General features: G+C 45.6%; 1 protein-coding gene across 1 annotated transcript in view; it reads left to right on the top strand.

Annotated features, from left to right (window-relative positions):
* Nucleotides 1–547: 547 nt before the first annotated feature.
* Nucleotides 548–24,195, top strand: part of LOC144722933 (putative oxidoreductase YjmC) — a 28,652-nt gene continuing 5,004 nt past the window's right edge. The window contains exons 1-8 of the mRNA XM_078601358.1: nucleotides 548–636; nucleotides 10,715–10,863; nucleotides 11,580–11,768; nucleotides 13,047–13,108; nucleotides 14,528–14,581; nucleotides 20,243–20,341; nucleotides 20,844–20,979; nucleotides 22,621–22,739. Coding sequence (XP_078457484.1) covers nucleotides 629–636; nucleotides 10,715–10,863; nucleotides 11,580–11,768; nucleotides 13,047–13,108; nucleotides 14,528–14,581; nucleotides 20,243–20,341; nucleotides 20,844–20,979; nucleotides 22,621–22,739 — 816 coding nt within the window. The 5' untranslated portion in view covers nucleotides 548–628. The remainder of the gene's footprint in view (nucleotides 637–10,714; nucleotides 10,864–11,579; nucleotides 11,769–13,046; nucleotides 13,109–14,527; nucleotides 14,582–20,242; nucleotides 20,342–20,843; nucleotides 20,980–22,620; nucleotides 22,740–24,195) is intronic.

Below are 24,195 nucleotides of genomic sequence, written 5' to 3' on the forward strand. Positions count from 1 at the left end.
GACTATAATTGCAGGACCTAACGATGTGAGGCCCATTCAGCTTAGTACAGCAACATTTTACGAACTCGCAAGTCTTGAACCACGACACACCACAGGAAAAGGAGTAGAGTCAAGGATTTACTGGAATGAATGTAATAAGAACATGGAAACGGAAAGGGAAGAGAGAAGGTATATAATTGGAAATGAGAGGAAAATTATTGAAAAGGAATATAAAGACGGGAGCAAAGGGTCAGGGAAGATGCGCGTGATGATGAATACGAGATGGCGGCCCTCAATAAATGACGTCACGAGGCAGTCCTTTAAAGAGTCGCACGCGGCTCCTGAGCCGAGGGTTGCCAACCCCCGTGATAGGGCAACGAAGATGGCTTATCTCGTGGAAATGTAGAGCAGTGGTCAAACACTCCCTAACGCCGGTGCCTGCGTGTGGCACAGCGTGGCGAGGTCGTACCGGTGCTTATCGATGAGCCCGGATCCGGCCCAAGCAGCACGCGTCCTGTGCGCGGGGGAGGTGGTGAAGGAGGAGGAGGCTCCGTGTGTGGGAGGTGACGCGACGAGGTGGATATGAGCAGCTGCGTGAGCTTCTCTCCCTCTCAGCCCACGCGCCTGATTGACAGATTAAATAACAGCCATGTCCAGGTAAGTCTGGTTATGCACCGCTTGGCCGTGTTTTAACGCTGTGCTGTTATCATGCCGTGTTTGAAAGTTGGCGTTGTTCATCCACGGCTTTGGTGTGATTTCAACGTACAATTGAATTCTGTATTACAGGAAAAACGGAATATGTTTGGTCTAAGATAGGATAAGACGTAAGCAAAGCGTATTGTTGTGCCTACTGAGAATGGACAAACATAGTAGCCGTTAAAATGTAACTCAAATGAACAATTCATTAATATACAAAACTAACTTCTGATTGCCCTAACGTGTTCATAGCACAGGGAGGGTAATCGTGACTGTAAGCAGGTGGAGGGAGCATGTTAACTCTTTCGGCAGCGGTGTTAAGAGTAGATGGAAGATGTGTCATAGTGATAAACACAAGCACAACACTGCCAAATGATATGATTCACAACATGGGATGTAATAATTGAAAAATAGGATATAATTAAAGACAATGAGACTTAAAATAATGCATTGTTAGATGCCCTGGTCTGTTCTGTATGGGTGTAAATCTCGGATATTACAAACACCCTCTAGAGCAAACTACAGCAACACAAATCTGTATTTTTTTTAAAGAAGGATGTAAAAAGTTAAATGTGCAAACAAGATGGGGACCATACATGTTTCATGGATAGCACGAACGAAAATAAAATTAGACTAAACATTCTTTTATTTTACAAGCTAAGGCTGATTGATCTATATTGCTCTTTTTCAAAAGCGACCTGGCCACAAATATTAGCCCAACGAAGTCGCTTATAATGTGGAAATTGATAGCAGGCAAATACTTAAAACGCGAGATGTTCATTCTAAATGTGAAGGGAGAACCCCGAAAAAAATGTACGCGACCACGGGGAGAAAGAGACATGGAAACTCCAAATATACAACAGGCGTCAGGGTTGGGAACGAACCAACAATCTCCTGTATACCAGGCGAGGTAGTTAGCATCTCGCCACGGTGGCGCCCATGGACGGAGACGTTGCTGAGTTTGTGTACATAAGGAGAGTGAGACAAGGGTCTAAGGATGATTTTACCCTCACAGTTGCAGGTGTCGAGAGTGACTGTACGTAGGTACATATTTAGTTTTTTGTTCTTTCGCACCGTAAGTAGCCAATCGTCTTAAGTGCGGAGGGAAGGACACCAAATTAAACACAAAATCGCAGTTCTAAAGAAATTAGTTTTCAATATACACTTAAAAGTGCATAGCTGCTCCAGTGGCTTCCTAATATCGGAAGGAAGAGCGTTCCAGGTGACCGCAGAAGCGCATTGGAAAGCGTGCGATGTGGTGACCGTCTTTGTCTGATGGCCAGCCATAATCATCAGTGTGCAAAGCGTCATCAAGAGTCGAGCATGGACGCGAGATATTTTGCAGACTTGTGCAACAATTAACACGCGTGAATATGTGTCTGTGTGGGTATCGAATCTCACAATCCTCATTAAATTAATCAGATTCACCTCTTCATTAAACCACCGCTGGATAAGATTCCACAAGCCACGTCGGCCGTGGAGAGTGTATGACCAAACTTCACCACGCTGGTCAGTGCGGGGATGGCTAAAGTGCGGTGTGGATGATGGGAGATCAGGGCTGCTGGCTCAACATGGCACTTGCCACGAATGTTCGCCACAGCTCAGGTGTCTGGGTTCACCATATAGCGCAGGAGCGCAGGGCGCTAACCACCGCACAATGTGCTGCATGGCGCCGGGGTCGGCAACCCGCGGGCTCCGGAACCAGACGCGTCTCGTCACGGACTGCTTTCTTGACGTTATTTATTAAGGTACTTCAGATTCGCGTGGTTTTTCGCACCTCCGGATTAGCGCGGTTGGCTACGTACGGTGCGAAAAAAGTTGAACACACAGTACGTACAAGGAACACCGTCTCGTATTCACCACACGGTGCATTGCGGCTCTGGAAACATTGAGGGGCCTTTTTTTTCTCCAAATTCAAAAACACATTTATCTTCTTATTTTGATTGCCGGACTCCGTGGTTTCACGCAACAACAACAAAAAACAAGAACAGCACGGGCCAGGCCAGGGGCTGTGTGTGGCTCAGTTGAGCGGCCGTTTGACTGCGATGCTATTATTAGCACGAGAGAGATGGAGAATGAGGCGACGCGCCCCTTACGCTGTCCTCGCTAATTGCGTTACAGGAGGGGGGGGGGCAGGCAGCTGGTGGTGCCTCTGCGTGCGTGAAGCGGCGCCCTTGGTCTGTGGGAGGCACTTAAAAACACGCGAGAGGCGAGATTGAGTTTTATTTTCGCTTCACCGGGAGTTATGATGGGATGGGGCAGTTCAGGCCCCTGGTATATCAAACAAGCGTGTCCTTCACTTGTCCGTAACGCAGTCGCTTTAACCAAAACAACAAGAAGAGCAATTTTTTTCTTATATTTGATTAAAAAAAACTCGATGTTTCAAGAGCCGCAATGCACTGTGGTGAATACGAGACGGTGATGGTCCTTAATGAACGACGTCACGATGCCCCAGTCCTTAAAGAGCCGCACGCGGCCCCGGAGCCGCAGGTTCCCGACCGCTGCCTGAGCCGCACCCTTCGAGAGCGCCGCCGCCGAGTCGGCCTAGGGCAGGCGAAAGCTCGATGTGGCGAACGGCTACTTCTCAAGGACACTAAAAGATAACTTGCGCAATATCTCTCGATGCAAATCAGCTCAAGCCTCCTGGAAATCACCAGCCAGCCCCACTCTGAATCCCTCCCCTCTCATCTACACATCGTTCTCTAAATCAGCTCAAGCCTCCTGTAAACCACGTGACTTGTGTGTGTGGCCAGCCCCACCATGAATCCCTCGCCCCTCCCCGCCGCCCGCTGTGGAAACGCGACTTTGTTCAACAGCGTCGGAGGCCCTCATGTGGCCTCTTCCTCCCCATCGCCACCTCACCTGACCCTGTGGTCCTATTTTTCGTTCCTTTTCCATCTTTTTATTTTCCGTTACTTGTTTATTTTCCCACACGTTGCATTCTTGACTCTCCTGTTTACGAGTACTTTTTGTTTAATTTTACCAGGTAAGGCCCACTGAGCTATGCAGCTCTTTTTCAGAAGCGAAATAATATCTCAACGAAGTGGCTTATCACGTGGAAATGTATAGCAGCCAAATACTACGCATGATTATAAATGTGGAGGGCAAAATCGGAGGACCCGGAGAAAAATCCACGCGACCACATGGAGACAGACATGCAAACTCTAAATATACAGCAGCCGTCAGGGTCGAGATCGAAAACACGACCACCTGTATACCAGGCCAGGTAGTTAATATCTCGCGACCGTGGGGTGATGGTGCCTCGGGTACAAAGTTGTTGCTATTAAAGCTATAAAGGAAGTGCCATCTTATTGTAAAACTCATCACACAAAGAGTGCATCGAGTTCGACCTCTGTAGAGGAGTATTGTGAGCAACCAATCAAGGGGCGAACAGAAGGAGGTGCGAGCGGGTTGGCGGTCAAGGATGACGTCACGTTCTCACTCTACCTGCCCACGTGGTGCCGTCCGCCCAGCAGTTTGCCAGCTGAGCAACTATCGCTCAGCACCATGCGAAGTTGTATAATCTCTTACCAATGACCGCTCACGTCCGCGTGCAATCATTCGGTTTTCATCAGACAAGCCCACATAGTGATATGCCGACGTGCGTTAACCATAGGCAAACAGGTAAATGTATTCTTTGGGTGGCTAAAATATGTATGGCTGTTGAAGTGTTTTACCATGAAATATACGAAAATGAATGTAATGTGATTTTGATGTATTAATAATTTCATGTAAAGGTAACATTCGAAAACGAGTGAGTGCCAGGTTGCCACGAGCAGAGCAAGTTGTAAGACTAACAGACCTGGGGTCACAGGTTCACCAATCGCTTCAGTCTGCCACGCACCCTGACAGTGGGTGACGTTCACTCTCTTTCCAAGTCTGGCATTGAGAGGTGTTTTTGAATGCCAGAGCTGGTGATGAATAGGTTTCAGTTGCCTTAGCCCGTTGGCCCTCGGACCCACCGCATATCCGTGTGACGTGTGTCGCGTTATTATCGCGCTTGTGCCCCGCTTTCCTCGTCAAGACACCATCGTGTGATGTCCATCCGTAATACAAGCCTGGAGTATGAAAAAAAGAATAGGTGTTACCCTTTCTGGCAATACAACAGGTGTTAAGATGTTCAAACACCAAATAGAAACCTTTTGCAAGGAATCAAGTCTGCACGAGCCACACATACTTGTGGTGAACATGCAAACAAACATGCTCTGATATAATATATGCATTGTCTTTGAAGCTGATTAGCCAACACAAGAGACAGCTTTCTTTATGGCCTAGTCTCACCAGTGTCAGACCAGTGAATGCCAAAAGGTGAACAATACAAAGACAATGCCACATGCATCAGAGCATTCATAGCTCGGGGTGAGCAGCTAAATGATGGGGCTTTTTTTGTCAGTATCTAAGTATGAAAAATCAGGATAGGTTTAACCCTTTCCGGCAATACAACAGGAGGTGTTAAGATAGAGGTCAATCACTGTTGGCACGAGTAAACGGGAATCAATCCCATCAACTATTTTGCGTCTCCAGGGTGTCTTCCATCTCCAAAACCTTGCCCTCTGTTTATCACGAATACCAAGACAAAGATCCCCTTCACATACTTTTGGGGAAAGCTGTTAGTGAGCACCTATTAAGGCCGACACGGTGGACGAGTGAGTGGGTGGTCAGCACCACGCCCGTCTGCCTTTGTCTCCCCAGATGGCGACGTTTTTACACACTGCACCAGGTACTTTCTTGAGGCTGAGTCGACCTAGCGGAGGCCCAGGACCGGTTCAGATAATCGTCACTGCTGTTGGCCGTGATCGGAAACCGAACTACCGTGTCACCAGAGACTAATTTAGCAGCAATGTAAAAGCACAAATCAAATAAATCTCATCGTTTTTGTAATTTGTAGACGTAACATTTTCATGTTTTATGTTTTATATGCATTCAGTATATACATATATACGTTGGGCATTGTTCACCCTGCAGGGCTCGAACAAATTGATGCAATTTGAACTATTTACTTATTTAATGGCGTGCCGCAGTGGTGTGTGATGTTACCTTCCTCGCCTGGTATGCAGGAGGTCGGGGGATCGATCCAAACCCTGACGCCTGCTATATATTTGGAGTTTGCATGTCTCTCCCCATGGCCACGTGGATTTCTTCTCCGGGTCCTCTGGGTTTTCCTCTACATTTAGAAGCATGCATTGAGATTATTTAGATTATTTTGCTGCTATAAATGTCCAAATGACAAGCCACTTTGTTGAGCTATCATTTGTGGCCACATCGTTTCTGAAAAATGAGTTAATACCATCAGTAGATTTTGCCTGTTATGATGGGATGGTTTAGTTGTATTTGTTTGTGTTTGGATGATTTGTTTACCTTTCTTCTACTTTGCACTCCTATCGTGTTTTTGTATTGTTTTTGTTGTTGTGGCGTTCTTATACCCGCCCCTACTGGACATCCGTGAAAAAGAGCTTCATAGCTCATCGGATTCCTCCTGTATAAATCAATATTCTGATTAAACCAATTGATATGTTTTAGCATTTAGGGTGTCGAGGCAATGTATATTAAGAAGCAGTTTGAAGTATGGCCTCGGACTACAATATCATTGTGGCAGCTCTCTCCGCTCTGAAAAAGGCATGGTGCTCAAAACGTTCATAAAAAAACAATCCACCCCCCCCCCGGCTGCTTTCGTCGCTTTCCACGTCTCTCTTTGAGCACGGGCAGTATTGCGCAAGACTTAAACGGAGCCCACCATCGTTGGCCGCGCCACGAGCGAGGCCGCTCTCGTCACAGAGGGCCCCGCGATCATTGTCGGTCCTGGCATTCATGGGACGGCTGCTCGCCGATGCGGGGGTGATGCTGGGATTCGCAGAAATGAAAACCAATCTCCGTATGAATGGAACCCTTGTAGATTGGTGGCCAGCGCGCTCATCGTCGTGCGGCACGTTTTCCCATCATTCTTATAAAGTGCCACAACAACAACACTTAAAATACCACAACGCGGAGGGTACATTGATTGCGTAAGTTGTACAGTAAAAACAAATGTCTTCGCAAATGTCATATGATGCAATGATGCCTCTGCACGACAATATTGTGAATGTAATTTGGCTTTGAGGAAATAAATGAACAATCGGATATGTTGTACCTATGCACAATAAGGTGTGCGAATGACAGTACACGTACTGTATATGTTGTGTCACAGAGACCCAACTCTCAATCAAAACACAACGAGTTAATATCCCTACTGAGGCTCATGGCCTGCACGTTCACTGCTTGTTGCAAAGGTTCACAGTTGGAGTCTATCGGCCACCCTGGTTATTACTGCGGGTGTATACACCGTAAACATGCACGTCATCTTGCTTCACAGTGGACATTAAATATCCCGTGACACCATTCGCAAGGGTGGGCCAATTTGTGCTTGCATCATGTACACATTTTAAAAAACACCTTCAAAATTACCTGTAAATTATTCATTTGGGATATTACACACAGCAGCATCAGCGAACATTCGGCATCACCCTCAAGTAAAAGAGTACGAAGACTCACGGATACCTTCCTGGGTAAACAAGCTCCGCAAAAATAACAACTCAAAACATCTTCATCAGCATTCCTCTGAGACTTGTAGAAAGTAAAACACGCCTGTAGTTCCGTCCATATGAATGTGGAATTTCCATCGTTGCCTCATGGCTGTCAGTGGGAGCTGAGCGCTGCACAAGCGCATACTTAATCACGGCTACATTTGGGCTGTTTCAATGTCACAGTGCCATTGGATTGGTTTGGGTGGAAATGCTTCAAATATGTCTGTACTTGAAATAATTGTTAACCAAATAAGCCACAAACCAAGATTTCCATTGAGGCATTCTGGCAGACTGGCTGGCAGTACCCACTGTTCCTTTCGTAGCCTGGGGCCCTTAACTATAGCGCATGCATTTTAAAATGTGGGCGTTTCATGTAACGATTCTACAATTTTGTGAAGTCAAACTTTTGATCTGGCGGCTGAGAGCTGCTCATAAAATGTGCAGCCCTGGTGCCACCACCGCTGACGATAAAATGAAATCTATAAAACCTTCACAGCATGTATTTGGCACGCTATGAAAGGAATGAGTATGAGTGCATTTTGCCTGAAACAACTCATTTTGATTTGTTTCTTATGGGATGTTATTACATCGAAATGTTTTACAGTCCCTTATTTTCAGTCCACTGCTGTGGATGAAGTCGTCCCACGCAATGATGTCATTGATGGGTGCTGTGCTTTGCCCATTTTTTTTGTACCACGTTGGTCAATGCGGGTTGTGGTGAAGGTGAGGCCCCATCGACAGTTGAGATATCACTCAACACTGATGGATAGTTGAACGCGTAGGCTTTCGCCACCAATGCTATTCACAATAAAGGTTTCATGTGTCAGATCGCGTAAGTATAAATGTACCACCACCACCGCCTGACGCAGCCAATCAGTGAGGTTTGTCACGTCAACAAAACGTGCCAATTAGTTACGACTGTACTTGAGCACATCTGTGCATTAGAGATTAAACCCACAACATTAACAACTCGAGCACGACGTTTTGTTGGTGATTGCAACCAGCTTCATCAGGCGATTTGGCAGAATTGTGAAGAAGTCTTCCTGTTTCAGTCTTAAACGAAGTATACATACAGGTGATGGCATCACTAATTAGCTGTATCGGGTGGTGCTGGCTTAACGACATATTCATATTTCCGCGATCTAACCTGTAAAACTTTTATTATGAACTCATTGTTAGCCATGGCTAGGAATCGAACTCAGGTGGTAGATTGTTTTATTGCGCCGTGCCAACCACTGGGCCCTCTCTCCACCTCATGCACAATGCTACTCCAGTATAACCTACACAGCAAACTGTGGTCCTGTACTGTTGCTGGCAAGCGTTACTGAAATATAAACCGCACGTAGAAAACGACAAAACAACTTGGTTATGTGATGGTAGCTATGCCCCGGGCACTCTCATTAAATAATTGAAAGCAAAGCAAGTCACTGGCAAATACAGTTGTTGGTGCCAATGCTGTGTTTTAAATCTTTCTCAACAGATCCCACATCGCATTGGCGCGTACACACTGTATATTTGTCCTGTATTGGCCACGTCTAACTTAACTGTTAAAATTGCCCAAAGGACTTCCCCTTACGTTCATATGTGGCAGGCAACAAAGGCCTGCCTCGGGATAGGAAAGTAAATGATCGTGAAAATCAATGACATCAATGACATACTATACTACTATCATGTTTAGTGGGGGATATGCTCGTGACCTGTAATCCAGCACTGTGGAGGCAGCGAGGGTTGGTGGGTCACACAAATGCTGCCCAACTCCCTTCCGTGGGCATCAAGGCGTTGCCATACCCTGGTTTGCCAGGAGAAGGTAGTACACAAACGTAGACTCGACTAGTTCCGTCTCTATGGGGGTAGAATGTTTCCCCCCACACGCATGGGTGTTCTCTGGGTGCTCTGGTTTTCTCTCACATGTCAACATCCATGTAACTGGCCAATAACACCGTAATAAATTGAGGACTGCAGAGCTTGGAGGAGGAATGTGGCGCTACTGCCTGGCTACCTTCCCGCTTGTCTGCGAGTCGTTATCTCTCTTCGGGGGCGAGTGGATACCGTGTGGCGTGTCACAAGTTGAAACGTAATTCTATATTTGGTGGACACAAACAATGGAAACGTGTATATGCTTTCACCTTGCAAGCACTCGATGATTGAAAGTTGCTTTAATCTATCTCTATTCATTTCCATTGCTCAGTTTTGCGTGACTTTGACTGGTTGTTAAGTTCACCAAGCGCGTGGAAGTTACTCCTCCCTCCGTGCTCCTTCATGTCCATCTTCTATCCCCCTCCCTCCTTCCTTCCCCAGAGATGGATATTTAACGGAGACATTGACTATTTATTTTGTTATTTTGGGTGTTGTAATTTCTTTTTTATTTGGGACTCACACACCACAGATGTCTCTTGTAAAATAGCCAGGAAACTGGCATAACTAGACCATCCGTGAGACAAATTAATGAACTCAGAACTGCAAATGCAACATCACCAAAGATATCGTTATTTTGGGTATGATTTTCCACACATAATATGAATGTGAATGATATATCATGCATCGTGAACCTTTCCAGGCCTTGTAATATGTTCACAGCATTATGCACGTGTTGATGTAATTGACCCTGTGATAAGGCGACCGCATATTCTGCGGGGCTCAACCAGAACGCATGGTAAACATGTTTTTTTATTCTCTGAATTATATTTCCAGTTGTAAAAATAAGTTCCATTCAGAACTTAGCGGATAGCAGTGCAACACGCCGTGCCAAAGATAAATACAAACAGTGGACTTTGCAGGAATATGAGAGGCAAGGTTTATGTACCTGTAAAAATAAAATCTATTTAACCGAACACTCAACATTAACAAAGGTAATACAAAATAACTATGAGCATCGTTGTGCTGAATGTATGTAGCAAAATATATGAGTAGACAATATTTCTCTTTCATATATCATAAAAAAAAATAAAAGTAATTATTACGCAATCAGTTGGCCCTTCTAGGGGTGAATAGGGGTGGATTCCGTACAAGTAAACTCTGGGCCGCTTCTGGACCCTTTAGGAAGTTTAGGCCCTACAGTGTCAGCAGAGTCAGGTTTGCTTGACTTTGCTGATAGGACGCTGCTTGAATCTGCTCATTAAACACTGCATGTCGAAACGGGTCCAGAGTTTGTTTGTCTTGAATGGATGCTGATGGAATCGTGCAATGACAAAGGAGTCAATGACAGTTCGATAAGAACCAATGCCGAAACGTCAGTTTGAAGAGGGGAACGTTTGCATTAAATTTACTCGGTTGTTGCTCCACGTCGCTTGTAACCGTGCCTGTGTGTGTGTGTGCATGCGACTGCCAGTCATCTCAGTCAGTAATTCGTTTGGCCTTAAAGTGCACCTGGCTTGACACAAGCGACGTGGTGCATATGTCACCACCACACTTAGTTTGCGAACAGTGGTTGTTGTTGTTGTGTGTGCGACTGGGCTCTGCATGATCTGTGCGCGGTGCAGGTGTCTGATTCCCAAAGCAGACGTGAAGACATTCATTCAGCAATGCATGGTGGCCGTCAAGACAAAGCCGGCGCATGCCAAGGCCCTGGCCGACGTGCTGGTGGAGGGCGACTATCGCGGCCACTACAGCCACGGCCTCAACCGCATGGGTAGAGTCTCCCACGAGTGCACGCCGGGGGCCACAGGCTACAGATCATCCATAGCGTGAAGTCCCTTAGCAACGCAGTGTCACGGTGGCGAGACATTAACTACCTCGCCTGATATGCAGGAGGTCATGGGTTCGACCACGACACCTTTATATTTAGAGTTTGCGTGTCTCTCTCCCCGTGGTCGTGTGGATTTTTCTCCCGAGTCCTCCGGTTTTTCTCTCCACGTTTAGAATCAACGTACAACATACATTTGGAGTGTTTAGCTGCTTTACATTTCCACATGATAAGCCACTTCATTGCGCTATCATTTGTGATAGCCAGGTCACTTTAAAAAAATATCTATATAGCTCAGTGGGCCTTACCTGGTAAAATACCAAAAAAATGTTTATCGTCTTAACCGTCTCATTGTACTACCAATGCGGTGTGTCAGTACGACTGAGCACGTTTTCGCAGTTGTGCTGCTGCATAGTTCTATGTGTTGTCGGGTCGTACCGCATGCTGTTCAGCACGATGTCCGACGTTTCTGGCCATGTGCTGGGAGCTTCTTCGCAAATTGCCACCAAAAAAAGCAGTAAAAAATATTCCCATGCATGAAAAGTTGTACGTGACTTGACGAAGAAGCGCTAAACCAAGATTTGGCGACATTCACACAGGTCACTGACATGGCCATATCGTCACCTCCAGGCTGCTTTGCCATTGCACTTCTCTCTGTGTAGACATGTACGTGAAGGACATCAAGTCGGGCATCTGCGAGAAGGATGGGGAACCAACGATTGAGAAGGAAACCGCAGCCACCGCCCTCGTGAATGGAAACAATTTGCTTGGGCCGGTTGTGGGCAACTTCTGCATGGACCTGGCCATCAAGAAGGCCAAGGAGAGTGGCGTTGGATGGGTGGTGGCCCGGGGTAAGGCAGCATCGGCGCGGTTGACTGTGGATGGAATACATCTGTTGACTATTGACAAAAATATAAACACTGTACTGATTTCCATATGCAGGCGTCCCTCGCATTAATGCGTGACATGCGTCCCTGACATTGTACACGTTAGACGGTGGGGGGGGGGTTTCCAAAGAAAAATGAAGTCTCATTTCACTTAATTATTTTAGCCCTGGATTTACAAAATACGTGTTCATTTAATACTTAATAATATTATGAAAATTCCCAAAAATACTTGATGAGTTAAATAATAAAATAATCCTAGATTTGAAGCTTTCGTGACTGCAAGGATTCATACTCTTAGGTTTTTTCGGTAAAGTCACGTAGGTAAAAAAAAAATTGAAAAAGAAAAGAAAAAAAAACTTTTTTTATTTCTATTATTTCTATTTTTAGTTTTACCTACGTGACTTTACCGAAAAAACCTAAGAGAATAAAAGAATCATAATTAAGATTAAATATATTACTACTTATTAAGCAATACTTAATAAGGAGTATCTTTAGGGCTTCTCGAATGCTTCCGTGGGCTGCTTGCAGCATCACACGTGATTCAAAGGCGGCACAGATCTACGATGAACGCATTGAACTTCTTTCGCACCATACGTCGCCAACCGTGCTAATCGGAGGTACGTGGTAAGGACAACAAACGTAGCACTGATTGGTGATGGAAGGAGGAGTAGGGGGAGACGACGGTGATGGCTGGAGGCTGAAGTGTTGACTGCTGATGGCAACACCCAGCCGGTGACACTGCCATCACGTGGTGACGCCCATCAGAAATGTTTTATTTACTTTGAAATGTTATTGTTGAAAATCATTGTTTTTATTTAGAAAATGTTTAATTTGACAAGTTTTTGGGTTTTTGTTTTGTTTCTCGAGCACGTGATGATGTAACGCACAGCGTAAGTGTGAAGTACGCTCCTTAAAGATGAATTGCGTCACTGCGAATTCGTGCTATGGGGGGGGGGGGAGTGGTGCGTTACGTGAGAGCCGGCTGCAGTTTACAACTCACGCCGGTTGTATTATCCTGAAAGAGAAATGGTTTACAATGTTTACAAAGTGTTTCCTTCCCCCCCTATTAAACATTTATTCATTTTCCTGCACGTGGAAATGTTAACATTAATACCCTCGCTGAAGAGTGTTTATAATTATTTTGCAGATGTTTGATCATCCAACCGACATTATTCAATTTTAAACTTTTTATATGTTCAAATGCAGAATGTGAATACAGTTATTGTGCTTCTATTTCCCCAGGTTCAAATCATTATGGAATCGCTGGCTTCTACTCCATGCAAGCGCTGGAGCAAGGCATGATGGTAAATATTGCTGTTATTTCCACGGTCTTCAGCTTTTAAAATACGATTAATCAACATCTCACAACGTTCACTGTGCATGTGTGTGGATAGTAGAGACTTTGATAATTAACTTCTGGTAAAACAAAGATTTCCCCTCAAGAGGGCCGGTCGTCCGAAATATTACAATCTTAATTCTCCTAGCTCCCACATTGTTTTGTTCCACCCCCCCCCCCACTTATCCCGAGTGTCGCTCGTGACGTCGTCCGACGTGTCGCCCCACGTGCCGAGAGCCCCGGACGTCATGCCGCTCCAACCTGAAGGCCCACCCTGTTATTCTTCATTTGCATTTAAATAGATTTTATTTCAACTCAGCAGAGCACCGATCACAGAAGAAGGGGGGGGGGGGGTGCAGAAATTCCACGAACAAAAGGCCGAGATCGGCGCGGCGTAGTGAAGCGGGGGGGGATTGGGCTCAGTGCCCTACCCAGGTGGGGGGGGGGGGAGCTCTAGCAGAGAAGTGAAAGTTTATTTATATGGGGGATAAGGGGAGAAGATAACTGACATAACACGGGAGGAGGGGGTGGGAACGAAAGGGGAGGGGCCGGGGGGGGGGGACAGAAAGTGGGGAGCTTATTGTTCATTATTAACACGTCGTGTTAGAAATATAAGTTTGTTAAAACAGTAACATTACAAAACAAATCATCTAAGGTTTATAACGTGCAGGAAGTCAATATGAGTACTTTTCATTCTGTAATGGGTATAATGCCGCATCCAGCCTCCCCACATCCAGGCACACACAATAGTGCCAATCAAATCAGTCCCCAAATCCCTCCACTGGCTCCCAGGGTAATCAACTCCAAGCATCGCCCTCACCATCTTAAACATCCTCCATCAGCTCACCCCAGCTGCCTCGTGAGCTCCTATGTCACTTGTGTGACCGATTCTGTTGGAACTGGGGCATTACATATGGTCAGTGGCACTCAGCCTGTCACCCGACCGAGCCGATGATGATGAGTAACGCTCTGCAGGAAGTTAACAGTAATGATACTACGGACTGGTCTCCACCACAATAAAGTGGAATTTCCACAAAATAGCTCATAGCCATCAAATAAGCGATAACTGATGCCCCATTGCGAGATCGGAATCAGAGCTTACCGTGTAATGAGTTGTCATTAAAATTAGGTTTCTCGGTTAATTCTCATAACTGTGCTTTACGTGGTCAGTTTTAAAAACACTTAATTTGTTAATTCCAAAATATGGTTCACGCGCAAATAGTAAGTGGCACGGTCATTATTTTGTGCAGATATACAGAATCAGAATATGAACACTGGAGGAATCCGATGAGCTATAAAGCTCTTCTTCGCAGATGTCCAGTAGCGTTGACATGAATTAAATTCATTAAGATATTTAAACGCGACATGTTTTGCTTGTTTGTTGTAGGGAATGAGCTTCACGAACACCTCTCCGCTGGTTGTGCCAACGAGAGGAATGGAAGTAAGTCTCGTGCCAAGCGACGTGCCTCGTTAACGCACCAACTCCTAAAGCCAGATCACTCCCCTTTGCACAAGCAGCGGCACACACAAACAAACATTCACGCTGTTTGCGTACACAACACATCGAGTCATTCATGTGTTCACACATGTGAAGTGTGCGAACAAGCCCGCTGGAAATTTAACGTAGATTTTGAAGGATTTGAACATTAAAATGGCACTAATATTTGCATAGGCCAATGTGTTTTGGAAAACAGTGTTCGTAAAAGTTATTAATCGGACGGTAGTTTTGAACGGTGTGGTTGAATGAATCACAAACACATGTGGCCCATTCCTGTACTTCTTATCAATGCCGGATGAAGCTAGTGCGGGGCCTGTATCATATGTTATTAAGGGGCCTTAAATAAAAACAAACACTTAAATATTAAAACACAGATTTTTAACTTCAGTAGTACAGTAATTGTATTCTTTTCATTTTCTATACAGCCAGATAATACGACAAATCGCTAACCTTAAACACCCAGTCGTCCATAGAAGTTGAAGGCAGTATAGTACTATAGTAATAGAGCAAGTGCAGAATCACTGAACCGGAATTGATAGCTTGAAAGCGTTTAGCGCGGGGCTCTTGAAAGTGCGGGGCCCGGAGCATTTGTAGCTACTTTGCTACGAGGATAATCCGGCACTGCTTCTTATATGGCCCTGACCATCGTGGGACTCCCTACCTCGTCCGAAAGAGGGAACAGCTGAGAAGCTGACGAGCTTAAAAAAACTTTTAACGTCACTTGTTCAGCTTGGCATTCACAGACGAATATTCACAAAGCTTCGCCAAATGTATGGTTTCAGATTGGCATATATATTATTCTGCCGTGGTTTTTACATTTTATTGGAGAATGATAATTAATATACAGGATACTTGGTTTCAGAAAGGCACCTTAAAATAAAAGTTAAATTAATTGAAAGAGAAAGTTTATCAGAATCAGAATATGTATTTATGCTGGAGGAATCCAATGAGCTATTAAGCTCTTTTTCACGGGTGTCCAGTCGGGGCGAGGCAGAACGTTACAGCAACAAACATGACAAACACACGATAGGAGCGAAAAATAGGTTATGCAACATTCTTGGGCGATCTTCAGCAGCAGCGACGTGACAGAATCATTTGAAGCAATCGCAGCAGATAAGCTGGCGAGCCTCCTGGGGGATTTTCTCTCGCGTTCCAGTGCTAGATGTTAACTATCTCGCCAGCTATACAGGAGGTCGTGGGTTCGATCTCAACCGTGACGCCTATATATTTGGAGTTTGCGTGTCTTTCTCTCTGTAGTCGCATGGATTTTTCTCCAGGTCCTCTGGTTTTTCCCTCCACATTTAGAAACGTGTGTTTAGAGTATTTGGCTGCTACACATATCCACATGATAAGCCACTTCGTTGAAGTATCATTTGTGGCCAGGTCGCTTCTGAAAAAGAGCTACATAGCTCAGTGGGTCTTACCTGGAAAAAAAAAATTATAGTTTCAGTGTTATGCGTACGGCCAACGCTACGGTGGGCACGTTTGGGTTTCGTGAAAATGCTGTCTCATAGTATCTCACAATGGATAAAACCGTTAGAGAAACACCGTATATTGCTGGATTAGTGGTTCGTATAGAAATCAGCCCATGAGAGCAACAAGTACTTGTTTACCTGTGTGTGACCGCTGCCTCGCTGCCACAGCCCGCTCCTGAGCCGAGGCCAGCAGAGGGCCTCCTGCCGCCTGCCGCCTCCTCCTGCCGCTTCTCTGCCTCCGCTTGCCGTCTCTCGGGACTGTGATGTCGCTCGGTTGCCGCTCCTGCCCCAGCTTGCCCGGGGGCCTTCCTGGCTACTTTCGGTGATTTGTTGTCGTTTCCTGGGGCTGTCTCTCACCGTGGGCTGCTCTGCTCCATGCCCTTGTTTTGCCAGGCTTCTTGCCCCAGTTTGTGTCCCTTCGTTCCCTCTATTACCTCTTTCCCACTGTGCACTTTAGCCGTGCCGGGGCAGTGACGAACCGGCCCGGCATGGCTCTGGAGGAGAAAAGTTATTTTTTTTCCACTGCAGAAGCTAACATCACTTGCGATAGAGAAGAAGTTGAGATGCGTGTAGATGACACTGTGATGCTGTGCCCTTACAGTGTACTGAGGTCACACGTTGGCGAGATGTTAACTACCTCGCCTGGTATGCAGGAGATTGGCGGTTCGATCCCAACCCTGACACCAGTATATTTAGAGTTTACATGCTTTCCCTGTGGTCGCGTGGATTTTCTTTCAGGTCCTCGGTTTTTCCCTCCACATTTAGAAACATGCATTTAGAGTATTTGGCTGCTGTAAATTTCCACGTAATAAGCCACTTCGTTGAGCTATCACTTGTGGTAGCCAGGTCGCTTCTGAAAATTAACTATATAGCTCAGTGGGCCTTGCCGCGAGTCACGGGGGTTGACAACCATACCTTGCCATGCTGGTCACTTCCCCCATATATAAGATACTGCTATCAACCTATAGGGTTTTAAAAGGGCCCATCCCACATTACTAATACATTTATATATTCCATCAAGGTCCATAAGGTCTTCTGATCTCCAACTGCTCAGCACTCCCAGGTCTCTAGGTTGTGCTCTTTTGGTGATCGGGCTTTTGTTAGTGTGGCACCCATGCTATGGAACGCCTTGACACTTTAAATCAGGAAATCAGAGTCGGTAGATATGTTTAAATCTGCTTTGAAAACCCATCTCTTTAAAATGTATTTCCCTCTCTAGTTTGCTCGGTGGCCCTGGTTCTGTTTTTGTTTCATTGCTTTCCATGCATTGCGCATTGGGATCCTAGAATGGAATGCTAGATTCGTCTAGTGAGGTTCTTGTATCACGATTTCGTTCTGGCTCGGCATGGCAGATAGCCAGAAGACAACCACCTATGCCAATGTGGGGGGGCCCTTGCTGGCTCAGCTCGGATGTGCAAGTGTAAAATGGGTGTATCTGTGCCGCGACCTTAATGAGTTTGACATTTGTCTTTGATCTAAATTACCCCCTCCCCTAATTGTTTTAGAATGTTACACCTCAGTTATAAACACTACTCTCCTGCCATATCTGCATGAAGTATACATCTCATGTGTAAATGTATAGGTGTCAATGGTGTTCATACGTCTTATGCTATATGCAGCTGTCTAATGCAACATTTCAGTGCTTTGAATCCATCATTGATCTTTAGTGTTTGGCGTTTCCCCCATTTTTGAGAAATTGGAAGGTGTACCTGTCTTGTTTTAACATTTGCATGTAAAATTTTCAAGTGATATTTAATACAATAATCAGGGCAACTGTGCATTTGGTTTGCTTGAAAATGTATAGTCATGCAAAAATTATGATGACAATTAAAACAGCTTCAACAATGAATAACACCACATAATGTGTTTCAATGAATGTCAACACTTTAAGTCAAATCGTGCTAGATTATTTACGATTCCATTTATCAGCGCGTTTTTGTCTTCAACAATTCTATTCAAACGTCACGTAGCCAATACCATCAATATTTCAATATTTAAAAAAAAACTTTTTTTAAACACGCTTTAATGAAATGTACCATACAAGTAATGGCAGAACTCCACGACTCCAGGAAGCGGCCCCGAAGCTTGCCATAACGTAAGGAACCGTGGTGATTTACAGGCAACGTCAGTTGAGTGTGGACAATTAGACCCAAGCCAAAACATAACATATAAAAAATATTGTTAAAAAATATATTTTTTTATGATAGAATATAGTATTTTCATCAGTATGACATACCGTGAGGGAAAAAAAGTATTTGATTCCCTGCTGATGTTGTACGTTTGCCCACTGACAAAGAAATGATCAGTCTATAATTTTAATGGTAGGTTTATTTGAACAGTGAGAGACAGAATAACAACAACAAAATCCAGAAAAACGCATGTCAAAAATGTTATAAATTGATTTGCATTTTAATGAGGGAAATAAGTATTTGACCCCCTCTCAATCAGAAAGATTTCTGGCTCCCAGGTGTCTTTTATATAGGTAACGAGCTGAGATTAGGAATACACTCTTAAAGGGAGTGCTCCTAATCTCAGCTTGTTACCTGTATAAAAGACACCTGTTCACAGAAACAATCAATCAATCAGATTCCAAACTCTCCACCATGGCCAAGACTAAAGAACTCTCCAAGGATGGCAGGGACAAGATTGTAGACCTAGACAAGGCTGGAATGGGCTACACGACCATCGCCAAGCAGCTTGGTGAGAAGGTGACAACAGTTGGTGCGATTATTCGCAAATGGAAGAAACACAAAATAACTGTCAATCTCCCTCGGCCTGGGGCTCCATGCAAGATCTCACCTCGTGGAGTTGCAATGATCATGAGAACGGTGAGGAATCAGCCCAGAACTACACGGGAGGATCTTGTCAATGATCTCAAGGCAGCTGGGACCATAGTCACCAAGAAAACAGTTGGTAACACACTACGCCGTGAAGGACTGAAATCCTGCAGCGCCCGCAAGGTCCCCCTGGTCAAGAAAGCACATATACATGCCCGTCTGAAGTTTGCCAATGAACATCTGAATGATTCAGAGGACAACTGGGTGAAAGTGTTGTGGTCAGATGAGACCAAAATGGAGCTCTTTGGCATCAACTCAACTCGCCGTGTTTGGAGGAGGAGGAATGCTACCTATGACCCCAAGAACACCATCCCCACCGTCAAACATGAAGGTGGAAACATTATGCTTTGGGGGTGTTTTTCTGCTAAGGGGACAGGACAACTTCACCGCATCTAAGGGACGATGGACGGGGCCATGTACCGTCAAATCTTGGGTGAGAACCTCCTTCCCTCAGACAGGGCATTGAAAATGGGTCGTGGATGGGTATTCCAGCATGACAATGACCCAAAACACACGGCCAAGGCAACAAAGGAGTGGCTCAAGAAGAAGCACATTAAGGTCCTGAAGTGGCCTAGCCAGTCTGCAGACCTTATTCCCATAAAAAATCTGTGGAGGGAGCTGAAGGTTCGAGTTGCCAAACGTCAGCCTCGAAACCTTAATGACTTGGAGAAGATCTGCAAAGAGGAGTGGGACAAAATCCCTCCTGAGATGTGTGGAAACCTGGTGGCCAACTATAAGAAACGTCTGACCTCTGTGAATGCCAAAAAGAGTTTTGCCACCAAGTACTAAGTCATGTTTTGCAGAGGGTTCAAATACTTATTTCCCTCATTAAAATGCAAATCAATTTATAACATTTTTGTCATGCGTTTTTATGGATTTTGTTGTTGTTATTCTGTCTCTCATTGTTCAAATAAAGCTACCATTAACATTATAGACTGATCATTTCTTTGTCAGTGGGCAAACGTGCAAAATTAGCATGGGATTAAATACTTTTTTCCCTCACTGTAAGTTTGCGGTCGATACCACATTGGAAAGTGGGTTAAAATTGAGTTACAAGATTTGAGGATACAACAACAGACAGAGTGAGTTAAATAAAAGAGCGTCATAAAAATCGACATTTTCAACATTGCGAGCAGCACAACTTACAGAGAAAAGAAATGCTGTTTTTAAAAATATATATAATCATTGTCTCCGCAATTGGCCATGTAGCGTTAACGTCGGAAGGGGCTCTCGTGTGCGTGTGTGTCTCTGGCCTTGACATTCTCCCTTGTTCGGGTGCCACCCCATTGCAGTGCACTCTGGGAACAAACCCCATCAGCGTGGCGGCGCCAGCTGGGAAGGACGACAGCTTCGTGCTGGACATGGCCACGTCAGCCGTTGCACTGGGCAAGGTAACCACGCACTCGCAATAATAATATTATATCATCATTGTCATGATCCACAGGCAGATAGCCTGTAAGGTGTCCCACTGCCCATTTCGTTATTTGTTTGTTTCCAAAATTTCCCCTGCCTTGTGCCAATATACTCCAGTAGCGGCCACATTTTCGTGGCACCAATCTCTTCTGTCGTCATTTTACACGGCGGTGGAAATTGAGCCACTTGCATTTCAAAACGCTGATGTACGATATTTGTAGCACGCGCGAGTTTTTGCTAAAGAGGCACGGCAGACCACCGACAAGTGCCAAGGCGGTCAGAGCAGGTGCCAACAAATTGCCCAAGCTCTGTGGACCTTTTTGTACATATCTGGCCAACTCCATGAACCTGTCACAGCGGCTCGCTACAGGTTACCAAGATGAAATTATCACAAGAGGGAGGAGACGTGGCGATGTTCACGTAAATATCTGCCGGTTCCACCCCCGGGCTGTTGCGGGACCCACACACGCGTGCGCGCAGGTCGAGCTGCACGCGCGCAACCAGCAGACGATTCCCGAGGGCTGGGGCTGCGACGCGAAGGGCGCCGTCACGCAGGACCCGCAGAAGGTGCTGGACGGAGGAGGCCTTCTGGCCCTGGGAGGAGCCGAAGCCACAGGTGCAGTCTGTTCTCCCATAACGCCGCATGTTGTTTTCGCAACGCGAATTGTATATAACGCAATGAATGTACCAGGGAACGTGTTTTTTTTTTTATCACGCGGATGCGAATTAGCTATGACGCGATTGAGTGAACCAAACTATGTCGCGCGAGTAGGAATAAGCGGTGGTAGGGATGCCTTGGCGTAGCATCATACAAGGCGGGATGCTGCTGGATGCTTCTGGATGCTACCCACTCGCCTCAGTCTTTGTTCAGCCTGCGTACACATCTCACGTGTTACCGCGGACTGTGGTTTAGCTTATATTATTTACTATTTATTATAACGCGAGCGAGCCACATTGCACCGCGAGTCACGGGGGTTGACAACCATACCTTGCCATGCTGGTCACTTCCCCCATATATAAGATACTGCTATCAACCTATAGGGTTTTAAAAGGGCCCATCCCACATTATTAATACATTTATATATTCCATCAAGGTCCATAAGGTCTTCTGATCTCCAACTGCTCAGCACTCCCAGGTCTCTAGGTTGTGCTCTTTTGGTGATCGGGCTTTTGTTAGTGTGGCACCCATGCTATGGAACGCCTTGACACTTTAAATCAGGAAATCAGAGTCGGTAGATATGTTTAAATCTGCTTTGAAAACCCATCTCTTTAAAATGTATTTCCCTCTCTAGTTTGCTCGGTGGCCCTGGTTCTGTTTTTGTTTCACTGCTTTCCATGCATTGCGCATTGGGATCCTAGAATGGAATGCACATTATACATTTGAATTATTATATATAAGAGGTGACGTTTCGAGCAATGTCTCTTCATAGCACATGAAGAGGGGCGATTGCCTCAGACGTTGCCTATTATGTCATTTTTTAAAGCCATACACGGTGGTATTGATGAATGCGTTGAGCTTTTTTCCCCCACTACAGTAGAACCCCTATTAACGACCACCCCTGTTAATGACTAATTAATTACGGGCGGGCCTCCATAGAGCCAAATGTGTAGTGTATAGTAGTGTAGTGTATAGTGTAGTGTATAGTAGTGTAGTGTATGGTAGTGTAGTGTATGGTAGTGTAGTGTATGGTAGTGTAGAGTAGAACCCCTCTTAACAACCACCCTTCTTAACGACTAATATCTTAACGATGTGCCTCCATAGAGCCCAATGTGTAGTTTATAGTGGTGTAGTGTATAGTGTAGTGTAGAGTAGTGTAGTGTCTCTATAGAGCCCAATGTGTAGTTTATAGTGGTGTAGTGTATAGTGTAGTGTATAATAGTATAGTGCCTCCATAGAGCCCAATGTGTTCGCTTACCGACCATTCCCCAGTTAATGACGAGCTGTTGTAGGTACAGTAAATATGAATTCATGCATTGTTTAACCATGTTTATCTAAATAATATGTGTTCATAATGTTGTTAGTATCTTTAGGTATTGATATACATTGTTTAAATGTTATAAAGTGCTTTTTTGGGGGTGAAAAAGGGTATAACTTTCAATGCTTTCGGAACGAATTAAGCCTTTAACGTGTATTTCCTATAAGCGCTTAACGAACAAATCACTTTATAACGGATTTTGTGGAACCAATTACCGTCGTTAAGAGGGATTCTACTGTAATCCAATGAGAGTCTCTCTCCCATCCTGTTGATGACGCCAGGAGGCTACAAGGGCTACGGCCTGGGCATGATGGTGGAGGTGTTCTGCGGCATCATGGCTGGTGCTACATACAGCAAGAATGTCCGCACCTGGAGGGAGACCAACCGCGTGGCCGACCTCGTAGGTGTCTCAAAACTGTTTACTGATGAATGTTGCAAGCGAGAATTTCATGATCGCTTGCGGCTGGCGTTGGCATCGTCCCCCACTCCTGCAGATGTCGAGGGTTAATGGGCGAGGTTTAGGACTGTGACTCATGCAGCTGCAGTGGCTGCTTTGGGTACACGGTCCAAACCTCCCCAGAGACCCTGGCTGACAGAGAAGGTGTTCAGGATGGCTGAGAAAAAGCGAATGGCCCACTCTAATCGTCTACAGCATCCCATGTCAGAGAATGAGGAGGCTTACCGCAGCATTCGCTCAGAGGTTCGGAGAGCCGTGAGGTGCTGTAAGGATGGGTGGTGGTCACGGGTTGCTGAGGAGATGGAGTCTGCCTCAATGGCCCGTGATCACAAATCCCTATTTAACCCCATCAAAAAAGTAACCTGCAGCGCCACACCTATTACCATCATTAGGGCAAAAAACGGTGATCCAATCTCCGACCCCCAGGAACAGGTTTGCAGATTTGCTGAGCATTTCTGTGAAGTCCTGAGGGAGGGGAAATCCCTCGACATGGAAAACATCGTGGGACAAAGTGGGGATGACCCTGCTGAGACTGCGGTGCCTCAAATATTGGAGGAGGAAGTCACCCCCTGTGAGTGGCTGGCTGAGGTGCCATCTGTTGAGGAAGTACTGAAGGCGATCCAGAATCTGAGACCAGGAAATGCACCGGGCAGAGATGATCTCCCAAGCGCAATGCTGAGGGAGGGTGGCGTTTGCGCAGAGACTGCCCTACATGACATCATAACAACAGTCTGGACCACTGGACGGGTTCCGCAGGATTGGAAGGATGCCCTTGTGGTCCCCCTCTTTAAGAAAGGGTACTGCACAGACTGTAACAACTACAGGGGTATTTCACTCCTCAGTGTGCCGGGAAAGGCCCTGACAAGGATTATTCAACATCGCCTTGCCAGGCACGCTGAAGAGAGGCTTGTGGAGGCTCAATGTGGTTTCAGGAAAGGGCGGTCCTGCACAGATGCCATATTCTCTGTCCGTTTGCTACAGCAATGGTGTAGGGAATTCCAACAAGACCGACATCTCTGCTTTATTGACCTGGTCAAGCCCTATGATACCATCAGTAGGCCTGGGCTCTGGGTTGTTTCTTCGTACTTTAGGAGTCTCTGACCCTCTGCTCACGATCAGTAAGGACCTTCATAATGGTGAGTGGGCCCGGGTAAAACTACGTGGCCGGGATTCGGAGCCATTCCCTGTTCAGCTTGAGGTGCGACAGGGATGTCCTCTGGCTCACACATTATTTAGCATATTTTTCGACCACGTAGCTCGTGAAGCCTTTTATGGCTGTACCAGAGGAATTTCCGTCTGGTACAAGGGATGGCTCCCTATTGGTCAACCACGTTATGTATGCCGATGATCTGGTTTTTTCCGCTCACTCAGAGGAGGAGTTGGAGGCGCTGTTGCTGAA

Source organism: Lampetra planeri, chromosome 16 (genome assembly GCF_965212315.1).
Source record: "Lampetra planeri chromosome 16, kcLamPlan1.2.h2, whole genome shotgun sequence".
Classification (NCBI taxonomy): domain Eukaryota; kingdom Metazoa; phylum Chordata; class Hyperoartia; order Petromyzontiformes; family Petromyzontidae; genus Lampetra; species Lampetra planeri.